General features: G+C 42.9%; 1 protein-coding gene across 5 annotated transcripts in view; it reads left to right on the forward strand.

Moving 5' to 3' along the window:
- Nucleotides 1-14,573, forward strand: part of abcg1 (ATP-binding cassette, sub-family G (WHITE), member 1) — a 40,226-nt gene that overhangs the window by 1,469 nt on the left and 24,184 nt on the right. For 4 of the 5 annotated variants that reach the window (XM_046295042.1, XM_046295045.1, XM_046295046.1 and 1 more), the window contains one exon: nt 1,753-1,996. The exons of the other annotated variant lie outside the window; for it this stretch is intronic. In XM_046295042.1, coding sequence (XP_046150998.1) covers nt 1,753-1,996 — 244 coding nt within the window. The remainder of the gene's footprint in view (nt 1-1,752; nt 1,997-14,573) is intronic. 5 annotated transcript variants of the gene reach the window in all.

Raw genomic sequence — 14,573 nt, forward strand, 5'->3', positions numbered from 1 at the left:
AACATGAACAATTGTGCCATCTGGTTTGCTTAATATTAGGAATTTGAAATGATTTATACTTTTACATTTGATACTTAAGTTCATTTTTGCAATTACATTTAGTTTTGATACTTGAGTATATTTAAAACCAAATACTTTTAGACTTTTACTTAAGTATTATGTTACTGGGTGACTTTCACTTTATTTCTTGAGTCATTTCCTATTTCCTTTTACTCATGTATGACTATTGGGTACTTTTTCCATGACTGATTATGATTGTATTAATGTGGGAAATACTTTAATATATGTTTTGCATTTTCAAATCATGATGATTACAAGAACGATAACAGTATGTGATATATGTTGCCTAATAATTAGCAATCTGCAAGTTTTTCATTTAGTCAGTTTTGTTTACCCTGGTGGCCATAAATGCTGGGTTAAAAACAATCCAATTTGGGTCATTTGGTAACCCAGCACTGGGTAAATATTGGATAAAACCCATGCTGGGTTATTTTGACCAGCCAGTTGGGTATCTTTTACTTTCATGCTTGGTTGACCTAGCATCTGGGTATTTTTTTATGTAATCCCTAGGTTAATTTCAGGAGGTGTGGCTTTCAGATATAACTTATTAATGGCAACCCGTGAGAGTAAATGTCATTCCTGTTCACCATGTTAAGTTTACATATTGCAAATAAAATGTTTTCTAAAAATGTTTATCATTTTACAAATTCTATTAGAATATTAGGAATACTTATTACATATTATAATAAAGTGGTATCTATCCCAACAGTGTGATTTGTATAGGCTTTTAGGGAACTCATACACTTCTGTAAGCCTCATGGAATACCAAAACCCCCTACTAAACTACATATAGTACATATTTTAATAACCCAGCATCAACAACCTAACTGTGCTCTTTTTAAAGAAAACAATCCAACTATGTGACCCAATGCCTGCAACCCGGCAGTTGGGTCAACCAAACAACCCAACATTTTTTTTGTGAATGAACCATAGATTCAAATGACTGCCGTCTTTCTTCAATAATCCATTTTTTTATTACTCAAATGTGTATTATGTAATTAACACATACCATGTAGTTCATCAGTATTATTGCATGGCTGTTGTTTTTCTTTGTGCTCAGAGTAAGCTTTGTCCGATAGTAACCTCGGCACTCTGCCTATAGATAGAAACAGATTAGGCGACTCTGCAGTAGCCTACAGTAGCCTATGCCAATATGCACTTTGCCTAAATCGTATTCTGAAAGGGAAATTATCAGAAATGTATATGCATATGTACATCTCATATCAAGGAATTGTGTTATAAGATATCTTTATTGTATTCAAGTTTGATTGTTGCCTACAATCTGGGATATTTTCAGTGGTCAAATTACAATTATTGACCTTGATTCTTGAAGAATATAACTTAGAAATTCCTCTCAGGCTCAGCACAACTGTCTTGGTCTATCATAAGCCAAAATATGTTTTTTTTTACTCCATTGTTTAAGAATATCAAGATCGGAAATGAACAATGCATAGCATCACGTTTCAAACATATCACTTCCATCACAAACATTGTCTATGGATTTGAGAGGGGTTACATTTTCTTAGTCTCATCTCTCAACTTTTAATATCAAAACAAGTGGCGAGGCTGCCATTTGTCAATTCACAGTTTTAATGGTGTAACCTACCCCAACTTTGTTTGCCAATGGTTTGATAATTCAATCATTTTTATACCCCAAACCATCTGTTGTACCTCTCTCTCCATCACCACCAGAACACCAATGGGCCTCCTGATCTGATGCTGGACCCCAGGACTGTATGTGTATCTCTTGATGAAGTGGTATCCAATCATTTGAGCAGTCAACATACTCCATTATTAAATGGGCATCTCAAGAAAGTGGAGAACAGTCTAACTGAAGCCCAACGTTTTTCCTACCTGCCACATCGACCAGCAGTTAACATTGAGTTCAAAGATGTCAGCTACTCAGTTCCAGAGGGACCATGGTGGAGAAAGAAAGGTGGGTGCATTATAGGCATTTCTCAGGAATCTTATTTTTCAAATCAAATCACATTTTATCTGTCACATGCTTTGTAAACAACAGGTGTAGACTAACAGTAAAATGCTTATGGGCCCTTCCCAACAATGCAGATAGAAAAATAGATAGAGAGTAATGAAGTATAAATACAGTTTCCCACAATAAGTTGGCCCATTCCTACTGACAGAGCTGGTGCAACTGAGTTAAGTTAGTTGGCCTCCTTGCTCACACACACTTTTTCAGTTCTGCCCACACATTTTCTATGGGATTGAGGTCAGGGCTCTCCAATACGTTGACTTTGTTGTCCCTGCCACAACTTTGGAATTATGCTTGGGGTCATTGTCCAGTTGGAAGACCCATTTGCGACCAAGCTTTAACTGATGTCTTGAGATGTTGCTTCAATATATCCACAATTTTCCTCCCTCATGAAGCCATCTATTTTGTGAAGTGCACCAGTCCCTCCTGCAGCAAAGCACCTCCACAACATGATGCTGCTGCCCCGTGCTTCACGGTTGGGATGGTGTTATTCAGCTTGCAAGCCTCCCCCTTTTTCCTCCAAACATAACGATGGTCATTATGGCCAAACAGTTCTATTTTTGTTTCATCAGACCAGTCGACATTTCTCCAAAAAGTACGATCTGGTGTTTTTATGGTGGTTTTGGAACAGTGGCTTCTTCCTTGCTGAGCGGCCTTTCAGGGTATGTCGCTATGGGACTCGTTTCATTGTGGATATAGATACTTTTGTACCTGTTTCCTCCAGCATCTTAACAAGGTCCTTTGCTGTTGTTCTGGGATTAAGTTGCACTTTTCGCACCAAAGTACGTTCATCTTTATGAAACATAACGCGTCTCCTTGCTGAGCGGTATGACGTCTGCGTAGTCTCATGGTGTTTATACTTGCGTACTATTGTTTGTACAGATGTACGAGGTACCTTCAGGCATTTGGAAATTGCTCCCAAGGATGAACCATTTTCTTTCCGAGGTCATGGCTGATTTCTTTTAATCTTCCCATGATGTCAAGCAACGAGGCACTGAGTTTGAAGGTAGGCCTTGAAATACATCCACAGGTACACCTCCAATTGACTCAAATGATGTCAATTAGCCTATCAGAAGATTCTAAAGCCATGACATTTTTCTGGAATTTTCCAAGCAGTTTAAAGGCACAGTCAACTTTGTGTATGTGAACTTCTGACCCACTGGAATTGTGATACAGTGAATTATAAGTGAAATGATATGTCTGTAAACAATTGTTGGAAAAAGTACTTGTCATTCTAATGGTATCCCTCGTCATCTGAGGAAGAGTAGTCAAGATCGGACCAAAATGCAGCTTGGTACGTGTCCATGTTAATGTTTATTTAAACTGAACACAAAACAACAAGAGAACTAATGAAAACGAAAGAGTTTTGTCTGGTGCAGACACAGAGACAGAAAACAACTACCCACAAATCATAGGCAGCCTGTTTTCCCACTAAGTATGGTTCTCAATCAGAGACAACAATTGACAGCTGCCTCTGATTGGGAACCATACCAGGCCAAAAACAGAAATACAAAACATAGAACAAAAACATAGAATGCCCACCGCAACTCACGCCCTGACCAAACTAAAATAGAGACATAAAAAAGGAACTAAGGACAGGACGTGACAGTCATGCACAAAGTAGATGTCCTAACCGACTTGCCAAAACTATAGTTTGTTAACAAGAAGTTTGTGAGTGGTTGAAAGACTAAGAACACGTCCCTGAGGGGCCGCCATATGAGGGTCAGCGTGCTGGATGTGTTGTTGCCTACACTCACCACCTTTGGGTGGCCCGTCAGGAAATTCAGGGTCAAGCTGCAGAGGGCGATGTTCAGTCCCATGATCCTGAGCTTAGTGATGAGTTTGGAGGGCATATGGTATTGAAAGCTGAGCTGTAGTCAATTAACAATTTTCTCATGCTCTGAGTACGCATCCTGGTAATCCATCTGGCCCCACGGCCTTGTGAATATTAAACTGTTTAAGGTCTTACTCACATCGGCCATGGAGAGCGAGATCACAGAGTTGTCCGGAACAGCTGGTGCTTTCATGCATGGTTCAGTGTTGCTTGTCTCGGAGCGAGCATAGAAGGAATTTAGCATGTCAGGTAGGCTGGCATCAATAGGCAGCTCACAGCCGCGTTTCCTTTTGTAATCCGTGATCGTTTTCAAACCCTGCCACATTCGACGAACATCAGTGTAGTATGATTCAATCTTAGTTCTGTATTGATGTCTTGCCTGTTTGATGGCTCGTCCGAGATTGTAGCATTATTTTTTTAATAAGCGTCTGGATTAGTGTCCTGCTCCTTGAAAGCGGTAGCTTTCATGGCTTCTGTTTGGGTTATGTACGTACGGTCACTTTGGGTATGACGACATCGATGCACTTATTAATGAAACGTGTGACTGATGTGGTAATGTTATCAGATGATTCCCAGAACATATTCCAGTCTGTGCTAGCGAAACACTCCTGTAGCTTAGCAGCCGCTTCATCTGACCACTTGCGCTCAATACAGATCACTGGTACTTCCTGTTTGAATTTTTGCTTGTAAGCAGGAAGAAGGAGGATAGCATTATGGTCAGATTTGCCAAAAGGAGGGCGAGGGAGAGCCTTGTATGCGTTTCTGTGTGTGGAGTAAAGGTGATAAAGAGTTTGTCACCTCTATTTTCAAAGTTGACATACTGGTATAAATTTGGTAAAATGGATTTCAGTTTCCCTACATTCCCTTCACCAGTTTATTTGAATATTAAGTCAATCAATAGTAGGTCAATTGTTACAATTATGTACTTACATTTGGGGAGGCAGGTAGCCTAGTGCTTAGAGCGTTGGGCAGGTAACCAAAAGGTTGTAACCGAAAGGAATCCCTGATCTGACAAGGTAAAAATCTGTCATTCTGCAAGGCAGTTAACCCACGGTTGACACATTTCAGTACATTCAGTTGGACAACTGACTAGGTATCCCCCTTTCCAACTGAAAGTGTAATTATTTTCATCTGTATGTAGTGTACTACAGAAAACTGCAGCCTAGTGAAATTCTACGTACCGCTTGCTCTTCAAATTTTGCTGGCAATTTTTAAAATTAAATTAGACATAATGATTGCTTTGTCTGGTGGATTATCATAAATAAATGCAGATTTTCATATTTGTAGGAAGAAATAGCTAGGTTTGATTTAGCATGGATCTTATTGTGGTTCAGTGAAGCTTGTACTAGTGTTCAGATAACACCTACTGTAAGCTCCAGTTAGGAACCTCAAATCACCTTTTAGAGAAATCGGCTGCCTGACAACACTCCGATCCCACTGAGTATTTTAAGAATCACCAACCATTATAAAAGTCTGATTTGATGTTGAGAGGGATGGAAGGCTATTGCTTCAAAGATGTGCCATCATACAAATTACTGTAAACAAAGTAAGATATTACTTGGTAGCCTTTTGAATAGGCGCATCATTACTCCCTCTGGGCAAGTGATGGCTCTCCCACAAGACCAGAGTGAGAGAGTTGTTAGCGAGGTTGCTTTACGTTTGGGATTGGGTGCTGGTGGTAGTGTTTCTGTGAATCTGTGTTGACAGAACTGCACAGCTGGCTAGTTACTCTGGCATTTCTTCACTGTAGGGGCCCTCCTCCCATCACAGCAAAGCACTGTTGTCTTCATTAGCACTCTCCATCTGGATGTTCATTGGCATGCAGACCTGCGCCTTCTGTCTGTCTGTGCGCCTGTCCATCTGTCTCCCTCTCGAAGCGTAGACGAGATCAGAGAAACATACAGACAACATTAAGATAAAAAAGTGCAGAGAATACAAACATGTAATCTAATCATTAAAAGTCAGCCAACAGGTAGATGCAGTGATGCACATGTATTAATGTTTTATATATATATATATAAATTCATCAACCATGAGCATGGAGGAAACGTAGGTCATCTAAATTGATTGGACATTTGATTTAGATAATGGGAACTTCTGTCTAACCTTGTGGACTTGACCGGATGCCGTTGTCCCTGCCAGGCTTTAGGTCTGGGCAACATTACAGCCTGTATTGTTCCTGGTTGACTGAAATGGAAACCGGGCCGCCGAGCTGTCCTGCAAATCTTGGTAATACATAAGATAAGGAAACTGAGAGAAACTCTGTAGCAAGTCATCTGCAGCAGCAACTAAGAGAGTCTGAGTTGCTCTCAGCCGGTTATTATCGGTCAGCAAACTGCAGTAACCCAGAGATGCAGTGGGGGTGGGGCTGATGATAACACAGCAGGATGCCATGGGCTTTGCACTCACAAAGATACAAACTAAAAAGGATGCCTCTTGAGCTGCCTTTCATCTCTTAAAAGAGCAATGACTAGTTTTTTTAAAACACATTAACACATATGTCTTATGCTTCAATTCTTAATTGACCGATGGAGCTGGTTGCATCATAAAATTCACTAATAATAATACATCTTTTAGATAATACAATTTTAGATGTCAAATCGACCTCAACCACATTTCAATTCATTACGTCACTTTATTTACTGTAGAACACACATTTATTTGCATAGCTAGTTGTGATGATGGCTTGAACAGAAATGTTCAACCTTAATATTCATGATCTCCAGCACTACTCCAACATCAACAATGTACATACAGTATGTGAATCATGTGATTTTAACCAATTAGTAGGTAATGACTACTGATAATTGATTAAAATCACATGATTCACACCAGATGATGCCATTGGAAAAAATGATCTTGCTGTATCTTTTTTTACTACAAAACATAGACATTTAAATATCCGTTTAACCAGACCCAGACCTACAGTTTAGTGCATTGATGTGACCTGACCTTGTTTTCTGACTGACCATCTGTCTAACTGATAGGATGACGAGGCATGGCTATCACCCTGGAAATCCATTAAATGACATGTCAGTTAGCGCTTTAAAGACCTGATGCATTTCATCTAGGCTGAACCCTCCAGACATACATACATTCTGTTACTCTGCCGTTTACACCAAATAGTATTGGTGGTAATGAAAGTGTGTGTGCTTGCTTGTGTGCATGTCTGTGCCTGTGTGCGAGTGAGCGAGCGAGCATGACTAAATGTTTTGCTCCCCGTTTTTAAAGTGCATCAGAGGACTAATATTCAAGGGATTAGGCCACTGTAAGCTTTTGTTTGTTGGCATGGCTCTATATAGCTTTTTTAGAAACGTTTGTGTAAGGGGTCTGCTCAATGGTTTTTATTAGACTTCACACAATTGAGTCACATACTCTTTTAATGTCATCTTTGGTTGAAAAGAAAAACAGCTCTGCCCTGGTTATAATCTCGATCTTTCAAGATCCGTCAGGATCATGGGAAAGATTTTTAACAGGGTAGTACAACTCAGTCACTGTCACGAAGGGTTGTCAGCATCTACAATATGTCTGGCAGAGCATGGGCACCTGTGCTGGGGACCCTGGGGATTGGATTACTCTCAGATTTGTGCCACTGAGGATCCCTGTGATATCCTGTCAACTTTAGCAAGGTGTTCAGATTTACATTTAGATATATTTATTTTATTTAACCTTTATTTAACTAGGCAAGTCAGTTAAAACCTCTTAACCTGTTGACGGTACAGGTTCCCCATCCCCCCCCCCCCGCTCAACTGTAACAGTGGCGCACAAAATATTCTTAGAAATATTTAACCTCCACACATTAACAAGTCCAATAGCTCAAATTAAAGATAAACACCTTGTTCATCTAGCCAGCGTGTCAGATTTCTAAAATGTTTTACGGCGAAAACATAGCACATATTTATGTCAAACCACCACCAAAGACACAGACGATATACAGCCATTTTGTCGAACAAAAGATGCAATCACAAACGCAGGATTAAAAGAAAAATAATTCACTAACCTTTTGAAAATCTTCATCAGATGACAGTAATAGGACATGTTACACAGTACATTTATGTTTTTTTTTCAATAATATGCAATTTATATCCATAAATCTCCGTTTACATTGACGCCATGTTCAGAAAATGCTAAAAAATGTCAGGAGAAATTATAGATAACTCCGCCAGATAACAGCAATACACATCAGAAACTTTGACTAAATATACATGTTCTACATATAGTTAGAGAGATACACTGCTTCTTAATGCAATCACTTTGTCACATTTCTTTTTTAATGTTACAGAAATCGTTCACTATTCAATAATCTGAGACGGCGCTCAGACATAAGTAATATTTCTCCGCTATGTTGGAGTCAACAGAAACACAAAATTACAACATAAATATTCCCTTACCTTTGATGGTCTTCGATCAGAATGTAGTGGAAGGAGTCATACTTACCCAAAACATTGTTTGGTTTCAAGTCGTGTGTCTTTGTATTAGCATATGCTTCAAGTTCCAACTGAAATGCATCCAAAATGACTTCTGGTCTCGAACAGTTGCACATTAAAACTTCAAAATTACATGTTATATGTCGACTAAACTGGTCAAACTAAGTGCAGAATCAAGGTTTAGGATGTTCTAAACGTACAAAACAATTCTCAAATCTATCGCAACAATCGTGCTTCTTCTCAGGCATTCTGGAACAAAGGAAGGTCTGTCCTAAAAGCGCGCTCTAGTCTCCAGGTATTTTCTTAGACAACAACATAGCAAGGCAGCAACACATGACAACACAGCATGGTAGCAACACAGCATAACAACAACATGGTAGCAACACAGCATGGTATCAGCACACAACATGGTACAAACATTATTGGGCACAGACAACAGCAAAAAAGGGCAAAAAGGTAGACAACAATACATCACACAGAGCAGCCACAACTGTCAGTAAGAGTGTCCATGATTGAGTCTTTGAATGAAGAGATTGAGATAATACTGTCCAGTTTGAGTGTTTGTTGCAGCTCGTTCCAGTCGCTAGCTGCAGCGAACTGAAAAGAGAAGCGACCCAGGGATGTGTGTGCTTGGGGACCTTTAACAGAATGTGACTGGCAGCACGAGTGTTGTATGTGGAGGGTGAGGGTTGCAGTGGACATCTCAGATAGGGGGGAGTGAGGCCTAAGAGGGTTTCATAAATAAGCGACGTATAGAGTGCAGTGATGTGTCCTATGAGGAGCATTGGTGGCAAATCTGATGGCCGAATGGTAAAGAACATCTAGCTGCTCAAGAGCACCATTACCTGCCGATCTATAAATTATGTCTCCATAATCTAGCATGGGTAGGATGGTCATCTGAATCAGGGTTAGTTTGGCAGCTGGGTTGAAAGACGATCGATTACGACAGAAGAAACCAAGTCTAGATTTAACTTTAGCCTGCAACTTTGATACGTGCTGAGAGAAGCACAGTGCACTATCTAGCCATACTCCCAAGTACTTGTATGAAGTGACTACCTAAGCTCTAAACCCTCAGAGGTATTAATAACACCTGTGGGAGGAGGGGCATTCTTCTTACCAAACAACCTATATTTTGGAGGTGTTCAGAACAAGGTTAAGGGTCGAGAAAGCTTGTTGGACACTAAGCAAGCTTTATTGTAACGCCTTTAACACAACATCTGGGGAGGGGCCAGCTGAGTATAAGACTGTATCATCTGCCTATAAATGGATGAGAGAGCTCCCTACTGCCTGAGCCATGTTGTTGATGTAAATTGAGAAGAGCGTGGGGCCTAGGATCGGGCCTAGGATCGAGCCTTGGGGTACTGCCTTGGTGACAGTCAGTGGCTGAGACTGCAGATTTTCTGACTTTATACACTGCAATCTTTGAGAGAGGTAGTTAGCAAACCAGGCCAAAGACCCCTCGGAGACACCAATGCTCCTTAGCCGGCCTACTAGAATTTGATTTGTCTACTGTATCAAAAGCTTTGGCCAAGTCAATAGAAATAGCAGCACAATATTGCTTAGAATCAAGGGCAACGGTGACATTATTGAGGACCCTTAAGGTTGCAGTGACACATCCATAACCTGAGTGGAAACCAGATTGCATACCCGAGAGAATACTATATCAAGAAAACCAGTCAGTTGATTATTGACATTTTTTTCCAACACTTTAGATCAACAGGGCAAAATAGAAATAGGCCTATAACATTTAGGATCAGCTTGATCTCCCCCTTTAAATAATGGATGAACCGTGGCTGCCTTCCAAGCAATGGGAACCTCTCCGGAAAGGAGAGACAGGTTAAAAATGTTGCCGATAGGCTTGGCAATGATAGGGGCAGCAACCTTAAAGATCAATGTTAAATTAATACCTTCTTATAGCACTCAGTTAGTGAGAGAAAGAGAGATGGTGTCTTTAAACTCGCACTTGTCTAACTAGCCCTGATTTTGTAGATTTTCTGAAGAAGGGTTTTGGTTGCTGTGCTGAGCTGCTCTTCTTCCAGTGTATTTTATCATCCATGACTGGAGACCCAGTTGAGTAGACACATCACCCTGACAATGATGTCTTGTGACTTAAGCAGTGCAGCAGTCTCTCCTTGATGGCCCATATTCTCAAAGTTTCTCAGGGTAGGCGTAGCCTACCGATCTAGAATCAGTTTTGCCTTTCAGATCACAATGAATAGGACAGGGGGGACAGGGGGGACATGATCCAACGGTGCATTCGGGAAGTATTCAGACTCCTTGACCTTTTCCACATTTTGTTATGTTACGGCCTAAAATTGATTTAAATAGTCCCCCCACCCATCAATCTACACACAATACCATATAATGACAAAGCAAAAACAGTTTTTTTAGATTTTTTTGCAAATTTATAAAGAATAAAAGCTGAAATCACATGTACATAAGTATTCAGACCCCATCGGGTTCAAGTCCGGGCTCTGGCTGGGCCACGGAAGGGCATTCAGAGATTTGTCCCGAAGCCAATCCTGCTCTGTCTTGGCTAAATGCTTAGGGTCATTGTCCTGTTGGAAGGTGAACCTTCGCTCCAGTCTGAGGTCCTGAGCTCTTTGGAGCAGGTTTTCATCAAGGATCTCTCTGTACTTTGCTCCATTCATCTTTCCCTCGATCCTGACAAGGCTCCCAGTCCTTGTTGCTAAACAACATCCCCACAGCATGATGCTGCCACCACCATACTTCACCGTAGGGATGGTGCCAGGTTTCCTTCCGACGTGACGCTTGGAATTCAGGCCAAACAGTTCAATCTTGGTTTCATCAGACCAGAGAATCTAGTTTGTCATGGTCTGAGAGTCCTTTAGGTGACTTTTGGCAAACTCCAAGTGGGCTGTCATGTGCTTTTTACTGATTAGTGGCTTCCGTCTGGCCACTCTACCATAAAGGCCTGATTGGTGGAGTGCTGCAGAGAGTTGGGCTTCTGGAAGGTTATCTCATTTCCAAAGAGGAGCTCTGTCAGAGTGAACTTAAGGTTCTTGGTCACCTCCATGAGATTGCTCAGTTTGGCCGAGCGGCCAGCTCTAGAAAGAGTCTTGGTGGTTCCAAAGTTCTTCCATTTAAGAATGATGGAGGCCACTGTATTCTAGGGGACCTTCAATGCCGCAGAAATGTTTTGGTACTGCTCCCCAGATCTGTGCCTCGACACAATCCTGTTTTGGAGCTCCACAGACAATTCCTTTGACCTCATGGCTTGGTTTTTGCTCTGACATGCACTGTCAACTGTGGGACCGGTATATAGACCGGTGTGTCCAATCAATTGAATTTAGCACAAGTGGACTCCAATCAAGTTGTAGAATCATCTCAAAGATGATCAATGTAAACAGGAGGCGGTTAACTTTTCTGTAATACGATTGGTCAACAACTCAGATTTTCAATCAATCAATCAAATGTATTTATAAAGCCCTTATTACATCAGCTGATGTGTCACACCCTGACCTTAGTTATCTTTGTTTTCTTTATTATTTTGGTTAGGTCAGGGTGTGACAAGGGTGGTTGGTTTAGTTTTTGTATTGTCTATGTGTATTTGCCTGTCAGCTTCACGTTCGTTTTGTTGTTTTGTTAGTTTGTTTAGTGTTCTTTGTGTAAATAAAGAAGAATGTATTCTTATCGCACTGCGCCTTGGTCTCCTTGTTGTGACAAAATAACCAACCAAACAAGGACCAAGCAGCGTGAAAAGGAGGAACAGCGCTTAATGGGGAGATGGACCTGGGAGGAGATATTTGATGGAGCAGGACCCTGGACACAGCTGGGGGAGTATCGAGGAGAAATAGAGGAGAATAGATTGGCTGAGTCAGGTAGGAGACCTGAGCCAACTCCTCGTGCTTACCGTGGGGAGCGTGTAACTGGTCGGGCACCGTGTTATGCAGAGATGCGCATGGTGTCTCCAGTGCGCTATTCTTGCCCGGTGTGCTCTATTCCAGCTCCTCGCATTTGCCGGGCTAGAATGGGCATCCAGCCAGGACGTATTGAGCCAGCTCTATGTTCTGGATCTCCAATGTGTCTCCACGGTCCAGTGTATCCTGTGCCTCCTCCCCGCACTCGCCCTGAGGTGCATGTCACCAGCCCAGTACCACCAGTGCCAACACCACGCACCAGGCTTCCTGTGTGCCTTCAGAGCCCAGTACGCCCTGTACCTCCCCGCACTTGCCCTGATGTGCGTGTCCCCAGTCTGGTACCACCAGTTCCGGCATCACGCACCAGGCCTACAGTGCGCCTCGGCAGTCCAGTACGCCCTGTTCCTCCTCCCAGCGACGGTCCCCAGTCCAGGGTCTCCAGCGACGGTCCCAGTCCGGGGTCTCCAGCGACGGGCCCCAGTCCGGAACCTCCAGCGATGGGCCACAGTCCGGGGTCTCCAGCGACGGTCCCCAGTCCAGAACATTCGCGATGATCCACGCAGCGAGGGTCCCCAGCCCGGGGCCTACGGCGAGGATCTGCAGTCCAGTGCATCCGACGATGATTCACGGGTCAGTCAGTGATACAAGAGCGGACTCAGTGTAAGGAAGGGGGGCGGCGTCCAGAACCAGAGCTGCCACCAAGGTTAGATGCCCACCCAGATCCTCCCATATAGGTTTAGGTTTGCGGCCGGGAGTCCACACCTTGGGGGGGGTACTGTCACGTCCTGAGCTTAGTTATCTTTGTTTTCCTCATTATTTTGGTTAGGTCAGGGTGTGACAAGGGTGGTTGGTTTAGTTTTTGTATTGTCTATGTGTAGTTGACTGTCAGCACTCGTCTTATAGCTTCACGTTCGTTGTTTTGTTAGTTTGTTTGGTGTTCTTCGTGTAAATAAAGAAGAATGTATGCTTATCACGCTGCGCCTTGGTCTCCTCGTTTTGACGAACGTGATATGATGTCACAAATTGCTGTACAGAAACCCAGCCTAAAACTCCAAACAGCAAGCAATGCAGGTGTAGAAGCACGGTGGCTAGGAAAAACTCCCTAGAAAGGACAGGACCTAGGAAGAAACCTAGAGAGGAACCAGGCTATGAGGCATGGCCAGTCCTCTTCTGGCTGTGCCGGGTGGAGATTATAACAGAACATGGCCAAGATGTTCAAATGTTCATAGATGACCAGCAGGGTCAAATAATAATAATCACAGTGGTTGTAGAGGGTGCAACAGGTCAGCACCTCAGGAGTAAATGTCAGTTGGCTTTTCATGGCCGATCATTCAGAGTATCTCTACTGCTCCTGCTGTCTCTAGAGAGTTGAAAACAGCAGGTCTGGGACAGCTAGCATGTCCGGTGAACAGTTGAAACATGAGCAGCAGCACGGCCAGGTGGACTGGGGGCAGCAAGGAGTCATCATGCCAGGTAGTCCTGAGGCATGGTCCTAGGGCTCAGGTCCTCCGAGAGAGAGAAGTAAAGAAGGAAAGAAAGAAGTAAAGAAGGGGAGAGAGAGAGAGCATACTTACATTCACACAGGACACTGGATAAGACAGGAGAAATATTCCATGATATAACAGACTGACCCTAGCCCCCCGACACATAAACTACTGCAGCATAAATACTGGAAGCTGAGACAGGAGGGTCGGGAGACACTGTGGCCCCGTCCGACGATACCCCCGGACAGGGCCAAACAGACAGGATATAGCCCCACCCACTTTGCCAAAGCACAGCCCCCACACCACTAGAGGGATATCTTCAATCACCAACTTACCATCCTGGGACAAGGCCAAGTATAGCCCACAAAGATCTCCGCCACTGCACAACCCAAGGGGGGGCACCAACCCGGACAGGAAGATCACGTCAGTGACTCAACCCACCCTCCTGGAGACGGCATGGAAGAGCACCAGTAAGCCAGTGACTCAGCCCCTGTAACAGGGTTAGAGGCAGAGAATCCCAATGGAGAGAGGGGAACCGGCCAGGCAGAGACAGCAAGGGTGGTCCGTTGCTCCAGTGCCTTTCCGTTCACCTTCACACTCCTGGGCCAGACTAAACTCAATCATAGGACCTACTGAAGAGATGAGTCTTCAATAAAGATTTAAAGGTTGAGACCGAGTTTCCGTCTCTCACATGGGTAGGCAGACCATTCCATAAAAATGGAGCTCTATAGGAGAAAGCCCTGCCTCCAGCTGTTTGCTTAGAAATTCTAGGGTCAGTAAGGAGGCCTGTGTCTTGTGACCGTAGCGTACATGTAGGTATGTACGGTAGGACCAAATCGGAAAGATATACGTTGGAGCAAGCCCATGTAATGCTTTAAAAGCAGTAAAACCTTGAAA

Source organism: Oncorhynchus gorbuscha, linkage group LG13 (genome assembly GCF_021184085.1).
Source record: "Oncorhynchus gorbuscha isolate QuinsamMale2020 ecotype Even-year linkage group LG13, OgorEven_v1.0, whole genome shotgun sequence".
Taxonomy (NCBI): domain Eukaryota; kingdom Metazoa; phylum Chordata; class Actinopteri; order Salmoniformes; family Salmonidae; genus Oncorhynchus; species Oncorhynchus gorbuscha.